Source organism: Prunus dulcis, chromosome 7, assembly GCF_902201215.1.
Source record: "Prunus dulcis chromosome 7, ALMONDv2, whole genome shotgun sequence".
Classification (NCBI taxonomy): domain Eukaryota; kingdom Viridiplantae; phylum Streptophyta; class Magnoliopsida; order Rosales; family Rosaceae; genus Prunus; species Prunus dulcis.
In genome coordinates this window covers 16803470-16829344 of record NC_047656.1, presented here as the reverse complement: position 1 = coordinate 16829344, position 25875 = coordinate 16803470, and the positions used below count along the sequence as shown (strand labels likewise).

At 38.2% G+C, this 25875-nt stretch overlaps 4 protein-coding genes across 5 annotated transcripts; 3 read left to right on the top strand and 1 right to left on the bottom strand.

The window, feature by feature from the left end:
- The first annotated feature begins 2612 nt into the window (after positions 1–2612).
- LOC117635163 (RNA-binding protein 24-A-like) lies at positions 2613–6087 on the top strand. Of its 2 annotated transcripts, none has more exons than XM_034369508.1 (7): positions 2613–3453; positions 3580–3706; positions 3832–3967; positions 4549–4585; positions 4709–4946; positions 5166–5351; positions 5651–6087. In XM_034369508.1, the coding sequence occupies exons 1-6, from the start codon at positions 3217–3219 to the stop codon at positions 5255–5257; spliced, it is 867 nt and encodes a 288-aa protein (XP_034225399.1). In that variant the 5' UTR covers positions 2613–3216; the 3' UTR covers positions 5258–5351; positions 5651–6087. The 2 variants fall into 2 exon arrangements, with proteins under 2 accessions (XP_034225399.1, XP_034225397.1); XM_034369506.1 differs by having other exon boundaries at positions 5166–5376.
- A 659-nt stretch (positions 6088–6746) lies between these two features.
- Positions 6747–12607, top strand: LOC117634652 (trafficking protein particle complex subunit 11). The gene is given in 8 exon segments (XM_034368834.1): positions 6747–7185; positions 7188–7247; positions 7343–7596; positions 7692–7772; positions 7907–8248; positions 8568–8728; positions 8820–9658; positions 10187–12607. Coding segments are annotated over 8 exon segments (3570 nt in total). The 5' UTR covers positions 6747–6833; the 3' UTR covers positions 11668–12607.
- A 1197-nt stretch (positions 12608–13804) lies between these two features.
- Positions 13805–21384, top strand: LOC117634280 (RRP12-like protein). Its single transcript, XM_034368313.1, is given in 20 exon segments — positions 13805–14388; positions 14795–15314; positions 15470–15730; positions 15834–15925; positions 16305–16465; positions 16467–16512; positions 16596–17000; positions 17542–17663; positions 17799–17892; positions 18002–18058; positions 18410–18541; positions 18689–18757; positions 18920–19033; positions 19165–19326; positions 19475–19603; positions 19708–19809; positions 19912–19991; positions 20171–20320; positions 20604–21117; positions 21119–21384. Coding segments are annotated over 20 exon segments (3840 nt in total). The 5' UTR covers positions 13805–13821; the 3' UTR covers positions 21182–21384.
- A 213-nt stretch (positions 21385–21597) lies between these two features.
- On the bottom strand, positions 21598–24789 carry LOC117634279 (nudix hydrolase 20, chloroplastic-like). The gene is made up of 9 exons (XM_034368312.1): positions 24425–24789; positions 24258–24322; positions 23994–24174; positions 23776–23856; positions 23226–23351; positions 22690–22769; positions 22360–22475; positions 22114–22234; positions 21598–21788 (listed from the first exon to the last, which is right to left on the bottom strand). The coding sequence occupies exons 1-9, from the start codon at positions 24728–24730 to the stop codon at positions 21719–21721; spliced, it is 1146 nt and encodes a 381-aa protein (XP_034224203.1). The 5' UTR covers positions 24731–24789; the 3' UTR covers positions 21598–21718.
- Positions 24790–25875: the final 1086 nt, after the last annotated feature.

The window sequence follows — 25875 nt, the reverse complement described above, 5'->3', positions numbered from 1 at the left end:
AAATTTTTTAGCGGAGGTGCAAAATTGATCAAGTATGAAAAATGGTCTTTTGGAATAATCATTTTCTCAATATAATTTTTGGCGGCTTTTATTCCTTACACATCAAATAAGAAAACTTGATTTTATGGGATTTTAGTATGAAGTATATATTGACTTAATGAGCCATTATTTTTAGCCTAAATCGTATTTTGCACTAAAACCGATTTTTCATATTTTGATTTGGTAGGAATTTGATTTTCTAGTATTTTTATTTGAATCCAAATAGGGGGTACTTCTTTATTTACATTGTAAACTTAAGTAAATGGAGCAATATAAAAATAAATTAAAGTAAAAGGACAAAGACATTTGAAAATGGAAATAAGATAATCTGTACACCAGTTGAGCAAATGGGCAATTTGAAACACCTACAATGGTTTTTTCAGCGAGGGGAGGTGCAGCTGCACCTCCTTGCGCCTTAATGGATCCGCCTCTGGCTATGACTAAAACTCAGGACCTGAGGGAGTAAACACTCCAAACCACTACACTAGTGGGTCATTGCGTGTTTGATGATTAAAACAAGTACATTGATGATCAATCATCTCAAGAAACCATTGGGTTCATAGCACAGATTTGAGGGGAAATCATTTTTCTTGTCATTTCCCAAGGTATGGAAAATGAAGATTTTTTTTCCCATGTTTGGTAATCTTTGGAAAGTAATCAAGAAACACCACTTTATTTCATTCACATGTTTGGTTTGTGTAGGAATGTAAAATAAATTTTGTTTAATTTTTCAATTATACCCATATGAAATCAAATAAATAAATAAAATCCATTTAATGCTATGTTGTAATTCTAAATTGTTAATATGGACAACATGGTCATAAAAAATGTGTATTTAATGTTGACTTATTTTCTCAAACTTTCTCATGAGGAGAAAAACAAAACCCAAGGGAGGAGGAGGGCTTCATTTTCCCTCATACTTTCCTATATACAAGGCAACAATTTTCTATGCCTGAACTTACTAAATATAAAACATCAATTAATTTCTCACTCCCAAGTTTCATTTTCCATTTTCCATGTATCAAACCGGCCTAAATTAAAACTAATTGTTCATTCTCACCATATCACCACATAATTAAGTAACCAACAGGTAAAGGCTGGCAAATAGATCAAATTAACTTTTGAAAAACAAAAAATAAAATTGAAGACCAAACAACAATGGGTTTTATAGAAACTGATTGGGCTAATTTGGGCTGGGTTGGGTTGTAGGTGGTAGAATTATCCGGGTCAGAAAGCCTCAACATACGGCCCTTTTTAATTGGATCCAGGATCTGGTTTGAATATCAAAATGGTTGATCCAAGATTTCTATGTGCAATAAACACAAGGGAATGTTCACCCTAGCCAACGTGACAAGTCTTCCAAGTTTTATTTTTTACTTTTTATGCAATCTTCCAAGTTCCAACCAAATGAGTTTATATCCGAATCCTAGTGTGCTAATGACATATTTACTTATTATCTAATACCTGACTTCTTGTGTGTTTATTAAAACGTATGGAATTCAAAAACATATGAATCATACATATACAATTTGTCTTAAAATCATAAATTAAATTGATAACGGAAAAGTAGTTAATCTCACACCTATTTTCTCTCTTCCTTATTCCCAAATTTCTCCAATTCAAGTAAACATGAATCCGCCATATATATTCAAATAACCAAGAACTAATTAACTGTGATAAGTAAAGGCCAATGTCACACCTCACGATACAATAAAATGAAGATTTTCATATTCAACATAGTTTATACAAGGGACCACATTCAAGTATGAATACATTTGAAATTTGTGCTTATAGAGAATCGAAATCATTAATTAAAAATCCTAAAATTCTTCTTATAACTACGTTTATTGTCTATAAGAAGAATGTTAGGCAAAGGAATTAGTAATTATTAATAGAGTGATGTGTGTGATTTTCGACCCTAATTGGTATTCACTCCAAAAAGCTCAATACACCCAAAACCCTTCCGGTTCAAGTTTGGCAATCAATAATATAATTCTTGTTCGGCGGCAACAAATGAGAGCGACTGTTTGTTTTGTATGTTTTTAAACCATAAACCACAGTTCAAACAAAATTCAACTACACACTGCACACACACAGAGAGTAGCCTCCATCACCTTTTTTTTTAATTTTTTTTTTTTTTTTGGGGTTTTTGTTTTTGTGAGGGTCCCTTTCACAATAAAAAGTGAGCCTAATATCCCACGTAGCTTACACATGCTCATCTTTATCCACTACAGTTTACGCAACAATAAAACCCTAATGAATTTAATATCAAAACATATTATTATTCACCTGAAGAAGTTTTAACACTCCAATAATAACAGATGTTTTTATTTTTTATTTTTAGAGACCGTATATATAAAAATTAAAAATAAACCCATGGGTACAATTAGACCCTTATCTGGATTCTGGCTTGAGCTTTAACTTACTCTATTTATTTTTACAGTGACAAATATTTACCCAACTCAAGACAGAGAGACATTGGTGCGTCATGTTATTGGGTGAGCACTTAAAATTTTTTTTTTCCTTCTAAATAAATAAATAAAATACTATAAATGAGAATAATAATAGTGAGTGATGAAAATGTCGGGAAGATTCCGAAAAAAGAAAAGAAAAGAAAATTAAAAAATAACCAAGCTCAGGGCCTGAGGAACTGAATGATTAGCGAAAATCCCTCGGTGTCAGTTATATTTCCGGCAAACCACTGCAGCTATATACCCTTCTAAAATCCCAAATTCTCATTAGTTATTGTGTAAATTCTCTTCCTTTTGCTTTTGTTCTTGCTCTTCAGTTGTTGGATTGAATTGGGTTCGTTCCAGTTTTTGATTTGGACTTTCATCCATCCCCTCACCTCCATTTGTATATATGATCCCAAGCTCAAAAGCTCTGTTTCTGTTTTTTATACTTTGTATTTGTATAGGGTCGTCCTCTTCTACAGGCTAAATCTAGCTAAAGCGTACCAGCAATCACTAGGCCACTAGGGTAGGGGGTTTCTAAAGCAAGGGGGGCAGTAGAAGAAGAACATGGAACTCCGCGTCTTCTGGGTCCACGTCTCTGTCACGTGACTCTGAAATCTCATTGTTACAGTCGTCGTCGTCCCTGATCTTCGTGCTCTGCTCTCTCAAATTCTTCTATCTGTCTCCGTCCCTGTGGGTTATATTTTCTTATGTTTGTGTGTTTATGGCTTACCAACAACAACACCCCCACCATCTTCATCAGCAACAGCAGCAGCAAGGAGGGGCTCAGCTGTTCAATTCCCCATTCGGGGACACGACGTTGACGAAGGTGTTTGTGGGTGGGCTGGCCTGGGAAACCCAAAGCGACACTCTACGACGTCACTTTGAGCAGTTCGGCGACATCCTCGAGGCCGTCGTGATCACCGATAAGAACACCGCTCGATCCAAAGGCTATGGCTTTGTCAGTACCCATCTTTCTCTCCCTCTCTTCCCCCAAATGAAATACCAAGTTTTTGATGAAGTTTCAATTTCAATTTACTAATTAGCCTTCTTCGGTTCTTGGTCTGTTTTTGTTTGGAGGGTTTAGGTCACATTTCGTGATCCTGATTCTGCAAGAAGGGCTTGTGCGGACCCCAACCCTGTGATTGATGGCCGCAGAGCTAACTGTAATCTTGCTTCTCTGGGTCGGCCTCGACCTTCTTTCCCATTTCATGGTATCTATATCTTCATTTGTCATTGCCTTTTTTTGCCTAATTTTTCTTCTGTTGGGTACTTAGCTGCTGCTTTTGTAATGCTTGGGTTGCTTTCAAAATTGTTGTTTTGATGGATTTGATTACAGGGCAACTGAGATCAGCAGCTCCAATCCTTGGTCGTGTGCAGACACCTAGAGCTGCTTACATGGGGAGCCCAAACCCTGCTTACCACCACCCTCTTCCTCATGGTTACCAGCCTGGATTTGTATACCCTTCCTATGGGTGAGTTCTAAATTATAGACTTCAATTTTGAGCTCAAGTGCAACTGTTGAGACCAGTTGGGTGGTTATGCAATTTGGCTCTGCTTGTCTTGACTTCAAACTGCAACATTCCATTTTCCAAACAAATGCAACTGTCTGATTGGGCATTGTTTCATCAACAACAATTTCCTCAGCACTCCATTTTGGATATGTGAGCTAGTGGTAATCACTTTTGAGTATCTAAGGACTGAAACTTTAGCTAGTTAAGGTCATCTTCAGAGAGGACATTACCTCCTTTCTTTATGGGAAATTTTATAGTGTAGTGCGTTTATCATTTATTGTGTGTTGAATGCTGGGATAGGCTTGACGAACACAGAAGATTACTAGCATTAATCTGTCCGATAGGTCCAGTTCAATAAGAATCTTATTTTGTTTTCTCTGCCTTGCATCTTTTTGCACAATGAGCCCCCTTTTTTTTTTTCCTGGCCATGTAACTGACGAGCATCTTCAAAATGCTTGCCAGGAAGCTTGGGTTTTGTACATTGTTAAAACTCCATGTGTCTATGTGATCTAAAAAGATTCTTTAATTTAATTTATTTGCAGGTACACAGCATATGGACCTGAGTATGTCTACCCACAGGTCAATACTTTAATATGTGATTACAAAGCTTCTGCTTTAAATAAAATAGTTTAAAAATAAATCTTTCATTGTTTGAAAGCTAATTAAGCCTGCTACCGTTTTGTGTTCATCAACTTTCTCCAGGGTGCCTACAGTCCTTACATGAATCAGCAATACCTTCAGATATATGGGGTACCGGGCACAGTAAACCCTGGCGCATATCCATACGGACAATTGGGTCATTCTCTCTCAGGCACTCATGGCTATGCAGCGGTTCAAAGCTATGGAGTTCCAGGCCATCATATAATGCAATTTGGCGGCTCCAATGTCAGTGGAGCATCCCCAGCTTCCATCCCCACAATTCAAACACCATATCCTACAGGCAACACCAAAACCCTTCTTCCCATTTATAAGAATCAAAACACATCTTCATTGAATTTGATTAAAAGCTTTTATCGGTTATGCATATAAAAGTACCATACACGAAGTTCTCCCAATTTGATACATCTCCTCTTGAAGTTTCTTAAACTTTATTATGGAAAACTCGTATTGCATAATTCTTGTATAAATGGAGTGATTCTGGTTTGCTGGGTTTTATCAGGTTTAGCTGCACCAGCTCCAGGACAGGCGCAACTTATACTTCCTACTAATTCTCCTCAATTCACCAGTGGTTCTGATCAAACTGCCGGTTGAGTGGTAAATCGGAAAGGACTAAGAGAAGCTACTGCTACCTAAGTAGCAGGCTCTAATTCTAGCCTTGCAAAGTTAATATCTTTGCTTTCTAGAGGTGACACCTGTCTTTCCCTTATAAAGTAAGATTTTACTAGCTAACATCCATAGCTGTAGAATAAAATTGTAGCTTAGCTCTTTCAAACAGATTAAATGTACCATCACAAATTGCAATTTAACCAACATCAATTTTTGACTGGAAGTCCTTTTTAAGCTCCATTATTTCTTATCAAAATCATAAAGTTCCCAACTTAGTGGATTTTTAGTCACATCTGAAGCAGTGTTTTTTTTCCTTCCTTTAAATTTCTTTTTTTGGGTTTATGAATCTTCTGAATATGATGAGTTTAATCATTGCAGGTCATTCATGAAGGTCATCAGAGATGCTGCAAAGTCAGCTGTTAGATGTTGAGTCGTTCTGAACCCCTTGAGTTGTGAGGATGTGGAAGAGCATGGGTTTGCTTTTTCACCTGTGTCTGTAAAATATGCTGTTGTTGTGCCACGTGGCTGAAAGCCACTTGGCATAATATTATTGTGGGTCAATGTGTTTGCTGGATATGGTTTTCTGGCAAGCGCATGTAATAAGATTGTAAATTTGTAAATAACCTCCTCCTCTCTCTCTCTCTGTATGTATGTATAAGAATCAATACGATTCGTTTTGTGGACCCAACATATGGGTTCACAGTCGATGCCCTGGTGCGCTGCGCATTGGTGCACTGCTGCCTCACATTGTATTTAGCACAAAGTCATTGCTGAAATTTGAATTTGTCTATTCAATTGGGGTTTCTTCATTTTCATTTTGGGCTGGCTGATTCTGAAGCCTCAGCTTCTTCTTCTTCCATTTTGTTGTGTAACTTGTCATTTTGCTTGTTGACACAAAAAAGAAACAAGAGGAAGTTTCTTACTATGCTTAGCCACGGACCAAAGGAAAAAGAAAGAAATCTGAGATGGTGTGTGCAATTTATAAAACAATAATTCTAAGAGCAGCAATTTATTATGCAACTTTTAAACTTTTATATCCAAATTGATGCGTCAACATTTCATTTTGTTATATTTGGGTCATCTTGAACTTTATTTATTTACGATCAGCAAGAGTAACTTTGTGCCTGCAATACTATTTTATTATAAAGAGAAATTCGCTTCGAATTTCTAGATTTTGAATATCATACAAAATATACATTATTTATACTCATAAGTTAGCGGAGAGGCCATAATGAGGAGTTTAAAGTGAGGATGTTATTTGAGGACCATCAAAATATGATTTTTTTGCATTTGTTGATGGTGCGAGATCAACCTCCTCCATTTTAAACTTCTTATTATAGCCTCCCCACAAGTCAGCAGTATGCACATCAAATTCTTGGGTGTGATGAGTAGAAGCCCAAAACTAAAAGCTTGATCTAATAAGCCCAATAATCTAGCTCCTATGCTGCAGCCCAAGCAGTTGTTCTGGTTATTCTATTTCACAGATTTGAATCTGTGAAGAACCGAGAGGAAGGAGAAGAAGACGACGACGAAAAAGGAGAGGAAAACAAAATCGAAGACAATGGAGGAATATCCAGAAGAAATGAGAAGTCCACCGGTGAGCCTAGTATCAGTGGTGGGCTGCTCCGAACTCCACACCTCCATCTCCACCTACCTCCATTCTCTCGACCCACCGATCAACACCCTGGCCTTGCCTGATCTCTCCAAGGCCTCCCTCCTCTTGACCCCCAAGCCCACCACCACTCCCACCTCCGATTCGACCGCTCCTCCACCCGCCGGAATATTAAAGCGAGAGTGGCTCCTCAAGCACCGCACCAAAGTCCCCTCCGTCGTCGCCGCCCTCTTCTCCTCCGATCGGGTTTCCGGCGACCCCGCCCAGTGGCTTCAACTCTGCTCCGAACTCGATAATCTCAAGCCCTCCTACGCGGCAGAAACATCAAGCTGGTCGTCGTCGTCGTCTGCTTCAATCCCAACGGTCGGTGACTCCGTAGCTCAAATTCTGTAACGTAAATTGCATTGGGTTTTTGAAAAGACTGGTTTTTGAATTGTATTGCATTTGAGTTGATGCAGATGAAATCTCCGAAGATCAAATGGTTGCTGTGCGGAAGCGTGCGGATGTGGATGCCAAGTACCTTCTCACGTTTTACCAAAACCCAGATGGGGACGGCGATGGTTCTCAGCTTAAAGGGTCTCTGTACAGATTGGGAAGCGTGTTTGTAGAGCTGGCCAGCAAGTATTATAGAGATGAAGGAAGAAGGATCAAAGCTCGTATTGAGAGGAAGTCTTCTAATCCTCCTGAACTCAACATCCGCTATTCCTTTAAAGTAAATCACTACCAGAATCTCTATCATCTTCCATCATTTCTAGTGTTGTAGTGTTTATCATGCTATATATTTATCAATTTCATTAATTTTTTTAGGTTGCTGTGTATGCTGAGTTCAGAAGAGACTGGGCTGAAGCTTTAAGGTTTTATGAGGATGCTTATCACACCCTACGTGAGGTACCTTTTTCTTCTTTTCTTCAAAAAATTGTTTTGAGATGGCTAGTAGCTTCCAAACCCAATAGTACAATACCAATAGTCTGGAATTCCTAAGTGTTCAGTGTTGTCATATTTGTGTTTTCATTTGTTTGCAGTTGATTGCTGGGACATCAAATCGGGTGTCGATTCAACGCTTAGTTGAGATAAAAACTGTTGCTGAGCAATTGCATTTTAAAATCTCAACCTTGTTATTGCATGGTGGAAAGATTATAGAAGCAGTTGCGTGGTTCCGCCAGCACAATGCTTCATACAGAAAGCTGGTAGGAGCACCAGAAGCTATATTCCTTCACTGGGAGTGGATGAGTAGACAGTTCTTGGTGTTTGCCGAGTTGGTGGAGACAAGTTCAGCAGCCATTCAAAGCATTTCACCTCTACCTATGGGCACTGCAGACAGACCTTTGACTGAGTGGGAATTTCAGCCAGCGCATTACTATCAGGCAAGCTTACCTCTCTAGCATCCTAATATTACTACGAAATCAAAGATTGGCATGATATATCCCCGTAAACTTCCATAACCTTCATGATAGTTTTGCTACCCCCTGTGCAACTGTTTCAATTGTTTTCTACTCAAAGAAGCTGCTGCTTAGTCAGGATTCATCCAATTTCTTCCAAATTAGATTGTCTAATCAACCCATAGTGTAGTTTTATTTTTAAATTCTTGTTTGAGTGATTGATTAAAAGTTTGATTATCTCTAATTAGTGATCAAAATTTCTGTTTCCACTTTGTTGATTCAAAATATTTTAATCTTGAACCAGTTAGCTGCTCACTACTTGAAGGAGAAGAGATCTTGTTTGGAATTTGCGGTTTCGATGTCAGAAGGCGAGATCGATTGTAGTGCTGAATCTGTGGTACCTTCATCCTATTTGGGTCAGTTTGCTCGATTAATTGAGCAAGGGGATGCATTTGTCATGCAACCGTAAGTATCTGTTAATCATTACCGTGATTTTTTCTTCGTGATTTTCATGAATTCTCCTACTAAAGCTTGCTACGTTCTATTCAATGTGCAGTCTTAATGATGAAGAGTATATGCGCTATGCTATTTCTGAAGGGAAAAGGTTCCAAGATTCCTTTGAAATTATTGCTTTACTAAAAAAATCATGTGAATCATACAATAATCGCAAAGTCAGGAGAATGGGCTCATTTTGTGGGTTCCAGATGGCCAGGGAATATTATGCTTTAGGCGATTTTAGCAATGCAAAACAGTCTTTTGATGATATTGCAAGTCTATACAGACAAGAGGGTTGGGTCACTTTGTTGTGGGAGGTATTGGGTTACCTGCGTGAATGTTCAAGGAAACAGAGTAGAGTTAAGGATTTTATAGAGTACTCCTTTGAAATGGCTGCGCTCCCTATATCAGCTGATGCTATTATCCAGTCTTTCAGATTTGAAGAATCTGGTCCAGCTGGACCTGCGACTATCCTACAAAGAGAAACAATAAACAAAGAAGTTTTTGGGCTTGTTAGTGGAGAACTGAGGTTGGCATCAATTGAAAACGGCAATGATCTGAAAGTATGTGACGGGAATCCACTTCACCTGGAAATTGATCTCGTCAGTCCTCTTAGATTGGTACTTCTTGCTTCAGTTGCTTTTCATGAACAAATAATCAAGCCTGGCTCATCCACACTGGTTACGTTGTCACTTCTGTCACAATTACCTCTGAATTTCGAGATTGATCAGTTAGAAGTCCAGTTCAATCAGTCTGATTGTAACTTCATCATCAAGAATGGCCAAAGGCCTCATGTAGCTGCCATGATTGACAGTCAACCAGGTCGCCGAATAGAGACTGCTCCTTCTTTGGCACTTTCTACAAATAAATGGCTGCGATTGACGTATAACATCAAATCTGGTAAGATAAAGCATATGTTCTGCACTCTACAATGTTTGATTATACATTAGGTTTCATTTTGATATGCATGCAGCAGATATTACCTGATGTATCATTGAAATGTTAGGATATCTGAGTGTAAATTTTGATATGCCTCCCTAATCTTGCGAAATTATCAGTTGTTAGAATAAACTGCTTCCAGAATCAACTTAGAAGGTGTATGAGTTAGGTGTGCATGTTGGCTCCGTTTCTTCTTTTTCCCTTTGCCAAGAGAACATTATAAAAAGTTAGTTTCGGTTAATGGAACATATTTTTCTGATCCACTGATAGTAGTTATTATATGACTTTGGCCAGCTTGGACAACTTAGTGCTTAATTGTCGTAATAGCCAAGTTTTGAGTCATTGCTTAATGTTTGATAATTGAATTACTTGCGTGCATGCCTCCTCTGTGTATTAGTAATTCAGCTTAGTATCTTTGATAGTATTGTTAGATCTATCTGCTCCCCTTGCATTGTTCTCTGATTGTAACACAATTCTTTGACTATACAGATAAAAGTGGAAAGCTTGAATGCATATCTGTTATTGCAAAAATAGGACCCCACTTCACAATCTGTTGCAGAGCTGAAAGTCCTGCTTCAATGGATGATTTGCCTCTTTGGAAATTTGAAGACCGTGTGGTTACCTATCCAACCAAAGACCCTGCTCTGGCATTCTCTGGTCAGAAGGCTACTCAGGTTGAAGAGCCAGACCCAGAAGTGGACCTTAATTTAGGTGCTTTTGGCCCTGCACTGATTGGAGAGAGCTTCATAGTCCCTGTTACTGTCACGTCCAAGGGCCATGATGTTAACTCGGGTGAGTTGAAGATCAATCTGGTGGATGTAAGGGGAGGTGGTTTGTTTAGTCCAAGGGACACGGAACTGTCCATGGATAGTCATCATGTTGAACTTCTTGGTATTTCTGGACCAGACGGAGAAGATGAATCTCAACTAAACACTGATGAAATTAAGAAAATTCAGCAGTCTTTCGGTTTGGTTTCTGTTCCTTTTCTCAAAAGTGGAGATTCGTGGTCTTGTAAATTGGAAATCAAGTGGCACAGACCCAAACCAATTATGCTCTATGTATCATTGGGTTATTCTCCAGATACTAATGAATCAAACACACAAAAGGTTAATGTCCACAAGAGCTTGCAGATTGAAGGAAAGAATGCAATCATAATTAGTCACCGTTTTATGCTTCCATTCCGGCGGTACCCATTGTTGCTTTCTAGGACAAGGCCAGTTCCTGATACTGATCAGTCAGCATCAATGCCATCAAACGAAACAAGTGTACTTCTTGTTAGTGCTAAGAACTGTTCTGATGTGCCGCTTCAGTTGCTATCGTTATCCCTTGAAGTAGATGGTAATGATGGCACGGAAAGGTCATTTTCTGTGCAACACGGAGGTAAGGACCTATTGGACCCTGCCCTTCTTGTTCCAGGAGAAGAGTTCAAGAAGGTTTACACTGTCACTTCTGAGATGAATTCTTCAAAGCTTAAGTTAGGTAATGTGTGTCTTACATGGAGAAGGGATTCTGGGTCTGAAGTGCAATCTGGTTCTAAAGCTTCAGTTTTAACTACACACAGACTTCCTGATGTTAATCTAGAGTTATCACCTCTGGTGGTGAGTTTGGAGTGCCCTCCTTATGCAATCCTTGGAGATCCTTTCACATATTTTGTTAGAATTCAGAACCAGACAGAATTGCTTCAGGAAGCCAAAATTTTATTGGCAGATGCACAAAGTTTTGTATTAGCTGGGTCGCACAATGATGCCATTTTTATTCTTCCAAAGTCTGAGCACATCATCAGATACAAGCTTGTGCCACTTGCCTCGGGTGCACAACAGCTACCGAGATTTACATTAACCTCAGTTAGATATTCAACTGGGTTTCAGCCGTCAGTTGCTTCGTCTGCTATTTTTGTGTTTCCCTCTAAGCCTCATTTCAAGATGGTTGCTGTGGGAGATGATAGGTTGGAATCATTGGTGGCTGAATGACTCCTGCCTTGCAAAGTGGATGTTATGACAGGCTTGCTAGATGCATGTTGTTGGATAGGTGCACCCTGTATTTGACTACTACCGAGCAACGACACGGGAGATGTACTTATAAATATCAAGATCGGGATCATTGGCCTTGCCACAGTTAGTCAGTATATGGTCTTGCATCTCTTGGAAATGTGGTTTATCAATAGGAGATGGGTTGACCCCAGCCCTTGCATCTCCTAATAAGGCAAAAGCATGATGACGATGGGGTGAAATATTATGACAAAAAACTTATGGGCGTGGTAGTCCTCCTAAGTCTGGATATGAAGGATATGTAACTGGTTAAACAGATAACCGAGAAAATTACTACTTTATCGAAGCACTGGTAACCCCTTTTTATTACAAGTGGTGTGGGACTTGACTGGGACTACCTTGTGAAAATTTGTTGTGATGATAGATACTATATAGCGTATGCATAACGCGGAGATTGTGGTCAGATTGTATTGGTGGTACTACTTTCAGTGATGGCTATAGCAGCTTCTGTGGCAGCCGCGGCAGGGTGAGGTCAGAAAACTAAAGGTGGTGGGGATTAATGTCACGTTGGTGTCGAATATTGTTATTTTCCGTAGAGTTTCCGGTCGCAGCCGCAGCAACTTTCATGATGACTGTCATTCATCCCCAGAATAGAGGTTCTTACATGAATCCAGCAACTATGAATTTCTTATGAAGGTGCAATGTTTTTGGTAACATACTATCAGAGTAGGGATCTATTTTTCGTAGAAAAAATTCAAATAGTTGTACTTTGTAGGATAAATATTTGATATGGTTATTATTAGGGCTCTTTAGTTTTGGGAAGACCAGAGTGAAAATTTTAATGTTGTCAAAAATGTTTTCTTACTCCATGGTCAGTATTTAAATCACAATGAGTTCTTACCAAATGGAGGGGTACTTATTATGTATAATCTTGTAGGACAAAGATCGTCTCCTAAACCCATTTCCGTTATTCAAATGGCAGAAATTAAAGAATACACACTCTACGTTCCAACTCTGAATGAATTAAATTAAAGAAATCTCCTAATTTAGATTTGTCGCTTGCATCTTCTGTAAAGAAAAAGACTGAAGCATATGAGAGGGAAGTCAATTTTAATTTACCAACACTCTGGATGCACGCTCAAATTCATCATCCATACCAAAATGCTCTTCCTCCAAGCTTTGCAAAATCTCATAATCCATTACATTCTCCTCATTTCCGGCCGTAAAAGCTTCATCAGCAACATCTTCATCACTGAAATCTTCTTTGTTCATCATTACTAGGTTGAATCCTTGGCTTGTAAATGAATTTTGGCCGGATATAGCTTTGTAAAGCGGGAAAAAGGAAAAAAAAAATAAAAATACTGTAGGTGTAGCAAAGCATTCAAAACAACTTCAAACATTTTGTTCTTACAACTAAGAGAGATAATCTTTTGCCCCTGCATCACACGCTATCCAAAACAAGTGTAATATGAACAGTTCATCAAAATTTGGACGGTTAGTAAATGGAATGATTTCAATTTTCCCACTTTAATGCATCCAACAACCAGAGAAAAAGCATTTATGAAATTTTTGTTGTTGTTGTGGTTGATACAAACGAATATTGAGGGAATGAAGTTTTCTCATACATATATTATCAATGTATTATTAGGGTTCGAACTTAAGACCATGATCCTTTCCACTAGTTAAACCAAGCATTTTGAATTGGATGGGTTAAAACCCGGTTGGCAAACATTCTGAATTGGATGTCCTTACCACAGCACTCACATACAAGAAGTCTTTAGTGAGAACCTTATATATGGCATGTATCTCTTAACTGTTGAATCAAATTAGTTAGCTATTGAATCAAATTGATTAACATAATCCAACAGTTATAAAATAGAACCTCCCTTAAGGGGTCATATATAATTCCCTCACTACAGAATTCTTGCTATAGAATGACTCCTACCACATAAGCCAAGAGCCAGCTTAGTACAAAGGCCTAAAACAATACAAAATAGAACTCCCCAGCGCAACGGACTCGGGATATGTAACCCGCCAATTCTAAGTGGGCCCGGCCAGCCAAATTCACAAACATAACTAACGAATCCTCAACTTCCTCAACTTAACTGTCACACTTTGCACTCTCGACGCTTCTCCATGAACCCTAGCTATATACCTCCTGAGTTCATTGAAGCTAGGGTTTTTCTGCAACTCCCCAACATGGAAAACATCGAAATGGACGACGCCTACACTCTCTACCTAAGCGAAGACGACGACTACATCTGCACCTCAATCCTCGCGCGCTTCAGCAACTCCACGCGCGACGAACACCACCATCTCTGGGCAGCAATAAGCGCCATGTCTCAGGAGCTCAAAGACAAGCACATCCCTTCGACCCCGGTAGCCTACTTGGGCTTCACGTGCTCTTCTCTTGACGGCCTCTCCTCCCAGTCCGAGCCTCCCGCTCACGTGATCGACGCTCTCCTCACAATTCTCTCCATTGTCTTTCAAAAAGTCTCGGCTGCAATTCTCATGAACAAGTCCGAGTTCCTATCGGAGCTCTTGGTCCGTGTTCTGCGGTCGTCTTCTTTGACGGTAGGTGTAGCCGTCTCAGGGTTGAAATGTATATCGCATCTGCTCATCATCAGAGGCCGTGTCAACTGGTCTGATGTATCTTCATTGTACGGCTTATTATTGAGCTTCATTACTGATTCTTGCCCTAAGGTAAATTGCTCAAATTTGTATTTGTCTGTTCATGTTGATCGATATTTGTGATGTAGATTATAGGGTAATTTTCACATTGAAGTTTACCGAGTTTCAGCTTTGTATCACTTTCATAGCTCCGTTATGTAAGTGATACTAAAATAAATGTTATGTATGCCAACCTAATAAATTTAAAAACAAATTTATTATCCTAGATTCTATAAATGTAGTTATATATAGTTGAAATTATACAGCACGATCATTGCAAATTTGTTTGTTTGGTTTAAACATATCATTATTGCGCATGGCAACAGCTGGAAATTTATTGAAATTGTGCTGGGATGACTGATTGCTAATGTTTGTAACGAGTTTTAGGTGTATCCTTGATAATTTACTAGATTTGTATGCCAATTGCACTCTAAAACAGGTGAGAAGACAATCACATTTGTGTCTTCGTGATGTACTGCAAAGTTTTCAAGGAACAACGCTGCTCGCCCCTGCAAGTGAAGTGGTTAGTAACTTATTTGAAAGGTTTCTTCTGCTTGCTGGTGGGTCAAATCCAGATGCGGGTGAAGGACCCAAGGAAGCTCAGGAGGTCTTGTATGTTTTAGATGCTTTGAAAGAGTGTCTTTTTCTTATGTCAATCAACTACAAAACTGCCGTCCTCAAGTACTACAAAACTCTCTTGGAACTGCACCAACCACTTGTTACGAAGCGCATAACAGATAGTTTGAATATACTTTGTCTCAATCCAACTACAGATGTTTCTCCTGAAGTGTTGCTCGATCTGTTATGCTCATTAGCTCTTTCTGTCTCCACAAATGAGACATCTGCCGATGGGATGACATTTACAGCTTGCTTGCTTGGTACTGGAATGGCTAAAGTTTATTCCCTCAATAGGCAAATATGCGTAGTTAAACTCCCCACCGTATTCAATGCACTCAGAGGTTTGTAATGTTTTTCCTCCTCCATTGGCTTTAGTTGCATACATGTTACCTTCTTATACATTACAAAATCCTCCCCCAAGTTCTTGTTTATATCTGTTCCATTCTAGAAAGCAAGACTCAAAAAGTACTGTGGTGTTTTTCTTTGAGTATGACAGATGTATTGGCATCTAAGCATGAAGAGGCCATACACGCAGCGACCGACACATTTAAGAGTCTCATTCATGTTTGCATCGATGAAAGTTTGATCAAACAGGGAGTTGACCAGATTGTAACGAATGCAAATATGGATACAAGGAAGTCGGGGCAAACTATAATTGCTGAAGTGTGTGCTTCTATTGAAAGCTTACTTCGTTATGATTACAATGGTGTCTGGGACCTTGCATTTCATATTGTTTCAGCAATGTTCGATAAATTAGGTATTACTTTTGCTGTATCTGACTGTTTTCCTCTTGTGTGTCACTTTCGATGCACTTACTGCCTCCATTTCATTTAAGAGTTGTAACAGCTGTTATCATACAAGTGTATACTCTTCTTATTTCATGAGGGGTACACTCAAAAGCTTGGCAGATATGGAGAACTTGCCCGATGAAGATTTCCCTTTTAGGAAACAGGTCTTTTTCATATTATCCAGTTTTAAGAGATGAATACTGTTACTTGCCATTATCTTATAGATCTCTATATTTGCACCATGGCTATCTCTATATGAGAGAGCCATATTTCTGTTGCATTGCTTTGATCGTGGATTTCTGGTCAAATATTGCAAACTCATAACATATGTAAACCTCAGATCCAAGTCTCTATAGCTATAGGTTTGATATCATAATTAACTAGGTCCACCGTTAATATTTACTATTTTTTTGGTTGCAAGTCAAACTCTTTATTTATTTATTTATTTATTTAGATTATTTGGAAGCTTCTTGTGTGATGTGTCTATGTTTACTCTCAATTAGTGCAGCAATTACTGATATAATGACTTTATTAATATTATAGCTGCATGAATGCCTTGGATCGGCTCTTGTTGCAATGGGACCTGAAACCTTTTTGGGTCTTATACCTCTTAATTTGGAGGCTGAAAACTTAAGTCAGGTGAATGTGTGGCTCTTTCCGATACTGAAGCAGTATACTATTGGTGCACGTTTGAGCTTCTTTACAGTCAATTTTGGGTATGGCTAGAACGATAAAGGAGAAATCTAGAAAGGTATTGAACAGTTCATACTGATGGAATGCTAGTTGATTCTTGCAGATGGAATTTTTTAGTTACGTCTTATATATATTTGGCAGCTTGAGTCACAAGGACGTACTTTTTCATCAAGGAGTACAGATGCACTTGTACATGCTTTGTGGTCATTGTTACCTTCATTTTGCAACTATGCTTCCGATACTGCTGAAAGTTTCAAGGATCTAGAGCAAGCCCTGTGCAGTGCCCTTAAAGATGAACCTGAGATTCGTGGAATTATATGCTTGAGCTTGCAGATTCTTATTCAACAAAATAAGAAAACTGTGGAAGAAGTGAATGATCTGGCTGATAGTGAAGTAGGCAGTGCCAGACATAGAGCTTTGGCTAATTATAGCCCTCAGGTTACAGCAGATAACCTAAGCGTGCTCAAGTCACCTGCTTGCAAGTTACTGGATGTTTTATCAGATGTCTTTTTGAATACCACAAAAGATGATGCAGGCTGTTTTCAGGTACTTACGCATACTGATGTTATATGTCTTATAGTGTTTATCCTGCAATGCCAAATTGGAATTGATTTTAAAATAGTCATGAATTTGTGAGTTTTCTACCGGAGTTGCAAATCCAGCTCCCCTATGAATCATGCATATCCTTGTTATAACCAAAAAGTAGTAAGTATCCATGACGAAATATTTTATGCGAGAAAGAGAGACGGGCAGGAGTTATCTCTTTATCCAATGTACTAGGTACCTGGTAATGGATATTTTAAAGAACTTCAACATAATTGATCAAAAAAAACACAGGAACAAAATGGGGTGGTGACAGACTATAAGCTCCAATCTATTTTTTACAGTATCACCCTTTTCTACTCTTCTTTCCTCTGCTTCCCCTAACATTCTTGTCTTTTTCAATAGTGGGTCCGATTTTTTATTTGTAATACTTAAAAATAAACCATTATCTTTGATATATGTTTGTACTTTAAAAAAGGAACTTGTTAATGTGGCTTCAATATTTCTGTGAAGTTGAGAATAATTATGTTTGCACCGTTTACAGTCCATAATTGGCGAGTTTGTTTCAATATCAGATGAAGAAGCTGTGTCAAAGTGTTTCAAACATAAAAGGACAGAGCTTTTAAATGTGAAAGCAAAAGATTCTACAGATTCTAATTCCAACCGGTATACCATTTTCTTTTGTTAAGTTCTTGATTTTTATAATTTAATTATTACTTCTCTCTTTGTGGAATTTCTGACATTACATTAATTCTTCCATCTTAACTGCACGGCACTTGTGACCAAAAAAAAAAAATGCAGGGCACAACTATTTGACTTGGCAGTTTCATTTTTACCTGGTTTAAATGCTGAAGAGGTTGATCTTCTATTTGGGAGAATAAAGCTTGCATTACAGGTTTGAAAGGGTTTTTCTTCCGTCTGGCTATTTTTTGTTCACTTCTAAGGGATCCTCCAATGCTTGAAAAAAGAAAAAGTTGCACTAACTAAGGGCTTCCTGACTTCAGGATGATGAACGTTTGATACAAAAGAAGGCATACAAAGTTCTTTCAATCATTCTCAGGGTATGCAATAGTTAATGATTTATATGCTTTGAATTTTATGAACTATCTGTTAAATGCTTCCATTCTGTGACGTGAATTGTCATCATCCGTCAGTGGAAAATATGGAAAACATGATTTACTGGTTGTAATTGGTTTGTTTTGCGGCTAATGTCGTAGTTAAAGAAGTGATGGTCACAGATACCAATCATAATTTTCTGGAATACTCATGTGTTCAAAAATATGAAAAAGGAGAAACAATAAGATGAAATTATGTGCTGCTGGGGCATCACCTACGTACCCAGGTTACCGTGGTGTTTTTTTTTTTCTTTTTTTCTTTTTCCTAATGGATCTCTTTGCTGAATGTATGGTCAGGACTGTGATAGGTTTCTTTCATCGAAGCTCGATGAATTGCTTGACTTGATTGAAGTGTTGCCTTCTTGCCATTTTTCAGCTAAACAGCACAGACTTGACTGCTTGTACCTCCTAGTAGTCCACCTTTCAAAGGTATCAATAAATAAACGATACCTCAATTTTTAATTCATCTAAGATTCATTCCTTGTAGCATTAATTCTTAAATTATTGGGAACAAAGTAGACGTTCAAGTTTCGTACGTATGCCATTCAGTACCTAAGAACTTCAATCTTTTTGTAGAGCGACGCAGAGCAGAGGCGGCATGTCATCCTAAGTTTCCTGGCAGAAATAATTCTAGCACTTACAGAGGTAAAGTGGTTCATCGGCTGGAATATCTGGTTTAATATGTAGTTTTAATATTCTTGACGGATAAAATTCTTGCACTGAAAGAGGTAAAAGATCTTGCATTCTGCGGCTTCTAAACTTTATGATTGATATGAATTGTTAATGAATTTTTTTCTTTCAATGCAGGCTCACAATAAGACAAGAAATAGAGCTTATGATATCCTTGTCCAAATTGGGCATGCTTATGGTGATGAAGAGAAAGGAGGGAAGAGAGAAGACCTGTTGGAATTTTTTTACATGGTACTGAATATTGTTTCAGACTGCTGATTGTGACTGATTCTATCATCTTTAATTGCATTGCTCTTCTGTGGACCAGACTAGAAATTCATATATAAATATGTAGCGAGTCTGAGCTGATCTTATGGTCACAGGTAGCTGGGGGCCTAGCTGGTGAAACTCCTCATATGATCAGTGCTGCAATGAAGGGCTTAGCTCGGTTGGCTTATGAGTTTTGTGATCTTGTTTCAACCCCAAGCAATTTGGTTCCGTCCATATTTCTCCTCCTCCAGAGAAAGAACAAAGAAATAATTAAAGTATATATGTTCCCCTCTCTTTTAGATCAGCATTTTTGAGTTATTTAATTATTTTGAGTTAACTGCTTGATAAATCATTGTGTGATTTGTTATTTCAATTGATCGTACATAAATATTTTCATTTATTTTTTATTCTTCGTTACTGCAGGCTACTTTAGGTTTCTTGAAGGTATTAGTGGCCAAATCACAAACCGAGGGGTTGCATTTGCACTTGGAAAGCATGGTGGAAAGCTTGCTGAAGTTGCAAGATGCTACTAAAACCCACTTCAAAGCCAAGGTTGCTTCCTTCTTGCCACTAAATTTCGACGTCATTGAATTCAGTTGGTTTGATAACTTGCCCAAATTCTTATCACTTGCTGGTCAAACCTGAATTGATCTCAGGTTAAGTTTCTTCTAGAAATGCTAGTCAGGAAATGTGGGCTTGATGCTGTTAAGGCTGTGATGCCTGAAGAACATATGAAACTGCTTACCAACATACGGAAGGTCTGTTGACACACGTCTTGGTAGAATAAAAATTTCCAGAGTAGTCACTCCCTTTTTTTTTTCATTTCTGATCTTCCTTTTTCATTTGTTTATTGAACACAGATCAAGGAACGGAAAGAGTGGAAACTAGGTTCTAAATCTGAGGAAGCTAGATCTCAAGTTTCCAGAGCAACTACATCCAGGTCCCAGTCTTCCACAGTTTTAAAAACTAATAAATGCTCGAGCACAACACATACATTTGTGCATGTCTTATTGTACACACGTGTATGTTGCCCATGAAGCTTTATATGATATAAGCTTCAATTCAGCTTCTCCTTGGCTATGTTTTGTAACTTTCTGTAATTTTCTATCTTCTTTTCAGGTTAAGCAGGTGGAACCATACAAAAATATTTTCTGATTTTGATGATGAAGAAACTGAGGATAGTGATACAGATTACATGGATGCCAAAACTGTCTCGGGCAAACGTCGCAAGGCTTCCTTGCAGCTCAAATCCAAAGCATCTTCATTACGGTAGGTTGTATTTCATGTTCATATTTGGTTGGGAATGCTTAGCTTACTATACTATATATGCATCTTTCATGATCTTAGTAGCTAGAAGTTTGGGTATCATATATGATGGTCTAGAAATGTTAAAACAATGATTTGATAAATAAACACAATCCAAATTAAGCAAATTTATCCAGCTGGTGATGTAGCCTATTGTTCAGCTGGTGGTTTTGTTTGCCATTTATTGCAAGTTGTACATCATCCGATGCCTGAGATAAATTAACACAATTGTTAGTACGTAATACAGAAGAAGAACAAATAAGTACTTGCTTGATCAACTAGAAGAGGAGCCACTTGACTTGCTTGATCGGCAAAGAACAAGGTCAGTGCTTTTATCATCCGAGAATTTAAATCAAAAAATGGAGTCGGATGATGAGCCAGAGATAGATGATGATGGGCGCCTAATAATTTGTGACGAAGCAGAATCGTACAAGAAAAAGCCATCCAAACCTCATTCAGATGCAAGAAGTGAAGCTGGTGGTAGTTACTTGCCCGTAGACTCAAAGAAAACACACAAGCGGAGGAAGACATCAGAGTCCAGGTGGGCTGCCACCGGCAAAGAGTACGTGAGCAAGAAGGCTGGTGGGGATTTGAAGAGGAAGGACAAGCTTGAACCGTATGCATATTGGCCACTTGATCGAAAAATGATGAGCCGTAGGCCGGAGCATAGGGCAACTGCAAGAAAAGGGATATCAAGTGTTGTGAAGATGACAAAGAAGCTTGAAGGGAAGAGTGTTTCAACTATTTTCTTCACTAAAGGCTTCAAGGTTTAAGAATAAAAGTAGGGTTCAGAAGAAAGGAGGTGGCAAGAAGAAAACTAGGTGAAGGACCCTTTTATGGGACTATACTTGGAACGACACAGTTATGGGAAATTTGAGTTGAAGGGGTGTTTTTTTTTCGCTTCTCATATAAATTACAGTAATTTTTTTTTTTTATTAATTCATATTGTTCCTAAACCCTAAGCTTAAGGACCGTTTTATGGGAAAAGATTTTGGAAACCACAAAAGGCTTCAAGAAACAATTTTATCCAAAAAGGGTAATTCTATTTCAAGAGAAGAACATATTCCGGGTATATGGAATGAGGTACCGTTTGTGCTAACTGAATCAAATCCCATATGCATGTCCTTCTAATTTCACCCCAATTGTTGGAACAGTATAAACTACTAACACTAGTTTTGTTATCTGGGCTAACTATGGTTTCATTTTATCTGGGCTACGTTGGCATTTGGGAATATGGCTTATTTTCAAAATTTGTCACACAGCTTGTATAATTTTGGGGGAAGAATCAGAACAGTTAAAAAGAAAAATACAATTAGGCAGTGCCAAAAAGGAATTTTATTATTATTATTTATTTTTATACAATTACGAACAATCACCACTTCTCAAACTTTGTAGTAGATCCAGGTATCCAAAGCATTCGGGCCTAATGTACCTGCATTGATTAAAAACAAACATCAGATTTTTAGAAGGGGATCGCAGTAGTGCATTATGGTTCAATAAAATAAACTATTGTGAGTTTGGTCCTTTACCATACAGTAAATTATACTACAGGTTGATCCAAAGTGGGAAGGTTGGGTAGGGGTAAATAACTTATCCTAAAGATGCCAGAACCCAGAACTAGGGTTACAGGCAGATGATGATGATGGCTATACATACATCATCACCACATGGTTCATTGTCAGGTAAGCTATACAGTCAGTATATGCAAAAACAAATGTATCTAAATGTATGAATTTTGTTAGTAAAATTCAAAATACCCGTGTCGAAACAGGAAATCAATGATGACAAGAGAGCAATTTGGCTTGAAAAATTGTGTCCTTTGTATGATGTTTGCAACATCCATCACAGGGATCAACTTGAAGCTCTCCACCTCTCCATCTGTCACATGTTCAATAAGGGGAAAATTGCAGATGGTTTAGGATTAAATGAAGGGTGAAAAATGACAAAGCTGAAGGCAAAATTTACAACTAATATAAGTAAAAGCTAAGCTCCAAGGGTCTTACCTTGATTCTTAGGCGTGAAACTCTCCGGAAGTTTTAAATCATAGCAAAACAAAACATCCCTTTTGAATCTATACCCATCAATGTCCATATATGAAACAGCACCAACTGGTATAGCTCTGTATGAGAAGCATTGCCAAACCCATCACTCAGTGTGTGTAAGAGAGAGAGAGAGAGAGAGAGAGAGAGAGAGAGAGGGAGAGAGATTTTGCAATAAAAACAATTTCTAAATTGAGGCAGTGAGTTAGCCAAATAAAGTTCAATTTCATAGCCAAACAAGGCATGCCCTATATAAGATATATACTGATAATTTACGGGTTAACAAAAACTTACACACTAGAAATGGAACTGGGTATTCCGGCTTCCTCTTCACATTCCTTTACAACATTGTCCCCACATGCAACCCCATGAGGCTGCAATTACGAATAGGGGATACATAATAAAATTCTAGCTCAGAAATGCATCAAGATCATTGCTAACTAGAAAACAGGCTTAACGAAGAAAGGATTGTATAAACTTTATCATTTTTGATAACTTATTTTCCAAGATTGGGAATCAAGAAACCTGCCACTTGCATTTGCTAAGCTTAAAGTAGGCCTCTAAATATCAGGCAAGGAAGAACCACTTGCTCCTCCACTTGCCTCAGATTACAACCATAAAATCCAGCAAGTTCTTGGTCAAGTATTTTCACCAATTACATTGACAGTAAAGTGCACCAGAGCCGTCTAATCTAGGAACATGTCATGTAATAGAAGTTACTCTAGCTGCCGAAAGCAAACTAAACTGTAGCAAGCTCCCTTTGACAGCCTGAATACTGATAGAATGGAAACTAAAATGCCTTAAAACGAGTTGAGAGGCTCATTACAAACCAGTCCCCCAGCAACTAGTTGATCAAGCATCCCTGGATAAGTGGTTTTCTGTTGACTTCTCTTCCCTATCCATAGAAACTTCTTCCCATCCTTTTCAACATAGCCATTCATTTGCACTCCATAAGCCTATTCCAACAAGAAGTATACATAAAAGAATGTTAAAAATGAAAGTTGCAAGAAAATCAAATGAACAACAATAAAAGAGTTAGCTGGCTTCCTACATGACCATTGAAAAAGCGACCAGACTAATTAACCCTTCAATGCTACCACTGAAATCTTATATTCCTCTCTAGCCAACACTATAGCGCACAGAGTCACCTCCAAAACCTCATTATCAAGCCCTTTCACAGAACCTCCATGTTGATTTAATAATAAACTACAGGCACTGCTAGATACATGGCACCAATTAATCCAATGAGCCAGTTGCCATTTATCAGACAGATTAATATAGCCAAAATGACTTGCTAGAGATGCATCAAAAATTGATTATAATTCACTGTTTAATCACCTAGACCAAGGTAAAAAGGTGGCGCAAATCGCAGAAACAAACCTTTATTCCAAAATAAGGAGCAGCTGCACGTTCTAGAGAGAAAAATATGGATGCCCCAAAGGATGATGTCACAGGGTATAGCTGATCATCCAAATAAAATGAAACCATAGTTAGCCCAGATAACAAAACTAGTGTTAATAGTTTATACTATTCCAACAATTGGGGTGAAATTAGAAGGACATACATATAGGATTTGATTCAGTTAGCACAAACAGTACCTCATTCCTTATACCTGGAATATGTTCTTCCCCTAAGCTTTTGATTACATCTCCCACCGCTCTCGTCCTGTCCTCATCTGTGTTCAGCGATGAATGCAAGGTTATTGAACTGCCATTAGAGTCTGAATTTTCTGGTGGGAAAGTAAACACGTCCTTGAAACTACGTAAATTCTCGGCAAAACTACAGAATTGGGAAAATTATTCAGTGCTACACCTATATCTGAGCATGAAACGGGTATTTGAATTCACGGAATTTGAGCTTACCCTTTGTGAATGTAACCAACGATTTGGTCCTCAATTACAAAGGAAAGGAACTCAGATTGGGATTCCTGCAAGCAGAACCCTAAAGCAGTTTTAATAAAATGTGGAGTGAAGAGATAAACGAACAATTGGTCTGTTTGGCAGCTGAGAAAATGTATCGTATAACTTACCAGTCTGCGATTGCAGATTTTGATCTTTTCCCAGTAGCCCCTGAGATCTGAAGGGTCGTCCGGAAGGGTTTCCGGTTTGGATATCCTAACGACGTCGTCCCAAGTGAAGACATCATCGTCGGAGGCACAAGTGAGAACTTTGTGAAAAGCTTGCTGGGTGGAACTAACTGGGAACGACGTCGTAAGCCCCTTGGGGAAAGCGCGAAAAGCTTTGGCGGTAAAGCGGAAGGCCAGAGAGTCGATGAGTCTGTGAGAGAGCTGAGGAATGCCACCGCTGCAGGCCATGAGAGCGGGTTCGATTCTCATTTTACTAGATATCCTTTTGTTTGCTACAGTACTCACCAATTGGTTCGTGTTGTTCGCCTGTGTGTGCATAAATGAAAATGATTTGGTTGTTTGTTTATTGCTTTGTCTGTTAATTAATGACCTCAACTAAGTCCCGTTAAATAACTATTTCAATTTTAGTTTTTAGTCATCATTAATTTTAATTTTACGTGTTATATAAAGAAAAATGAGAGTGAAAATGGGAGTGAGGATAAGATAATTTTGAAAAAATTATTTTAAGTTTTAAATAAATGTGAAAACAAAAACTTAAAACTGAAATCAATTTGAAATTATTTTCACTTTTCAAGTTTTTGTTTTCAATTTTGTTACTCCTTCCTCTCCCCTCTCATCTTCTCTCTCAATCACAATCTTCACTCTCATTCTCACTTTCATTCTCCTTCTTTTTCCTCTATAAAAATATGACGACTAAAAACTAAAATTGAAATGGTTATCAAACAGGCATGAATTTACTTGGTATATATCTTAGATTTGGAATTATTGAATTTAGATTTGAGCATTTAAAAATTGCAAGTACTAAAATTCAACTAGTTCATTGTATGTATGATCGCATCGTAGTGTTAATATGTTATTACATAACTATTTGTTTCTGGGTTCCAAAGGGTTTGTTGAACTCCCTTCACATTCTTCCTAGCAAGAAGCAACACTTGGGATGGGATCATTAAGCCTTGCAGGTGAGAAATTAAGCTCCCTATAATATATTGAACTGGGTTAATTGCTGCATCCACCCAATTTTGCCCCAATTCAAATGGACACAAAAATTCCATCAACAACTTTAAAACAACCTCATCAGGAGGCATATTGGCATACTACACGTTCTGATTAAGTTCATTGAGGGCAGAAAAACAAGGCTCCATAATACCCTACATAAATAAATGTATAAATAAAAGAAACTTGAAAATGAAGTCTACGACTACGCATCTTGCTCATCATCAGCTTGCCACAATCCTCTGAGGCCAACATAATGTCTGTTCGTATGCAGTTTGCATCTTCCACAAAAGTAAAGAGGGGCTACACACTTTCAATTTACAAAGAATCCGGACTAGTTGACGGTCTAATTCTTGAGGGCATTCGCATGGGTTGGTTTATTGCACCACCAAACCTACTAT

What these genes read in the sequence shown, in the direction of transcription:
- LOC117635163 (XM_034369508.1), top strand. Translation starts at nt 3,217, where the DNA reads ATGGCTTACCAACAACAACACCCCCACCATCTTCATCAGCAACAGCAG. An exon ending in GATCCAAAGGCTATGGCTTT is followed by an intron (nt 3,454 to 3,579) that starts GTCAGTACCCAT and finishes TGGAGGGTTTAG; the next exon opens with GTCACATTTCGTGATCCTGA. An exon ending in CTGAGTATGTCTACCCACAG is followed by an intron (nt 4,586 to 4,708) that starts GTCAATACTTTA and finishes AACTTTCTCCAG; the next exon opens with GGTGCCTACAGTCCTTACAT.
- LOC117634279 (XM_034368312.1), bottom strand. Translation starts at nt 24,730, where the DNA reads ATGAGAATCGAACCCGCTCTCATGGCCTGCAGCGGTGGCATTCCTCAG. An exon ending in GTTGGTTACATTCACAAAGG is followed by an intron (nt 24,175 to 24,257) that starts GTAAGCTCAAAT and finishes CCAATTCTGTAG; the next exon opens with TTTTGCCGAGAATTTACGTA. An exon ending in TTTCACGCCTAAGAATCAAG is followed by an intron (nt 22,235 to 22,359) that starts GTAAGACCCTTG and finishes AACATGTGACAG; the next exon opens with ATGGAGAGGTGGAGAGCTTC.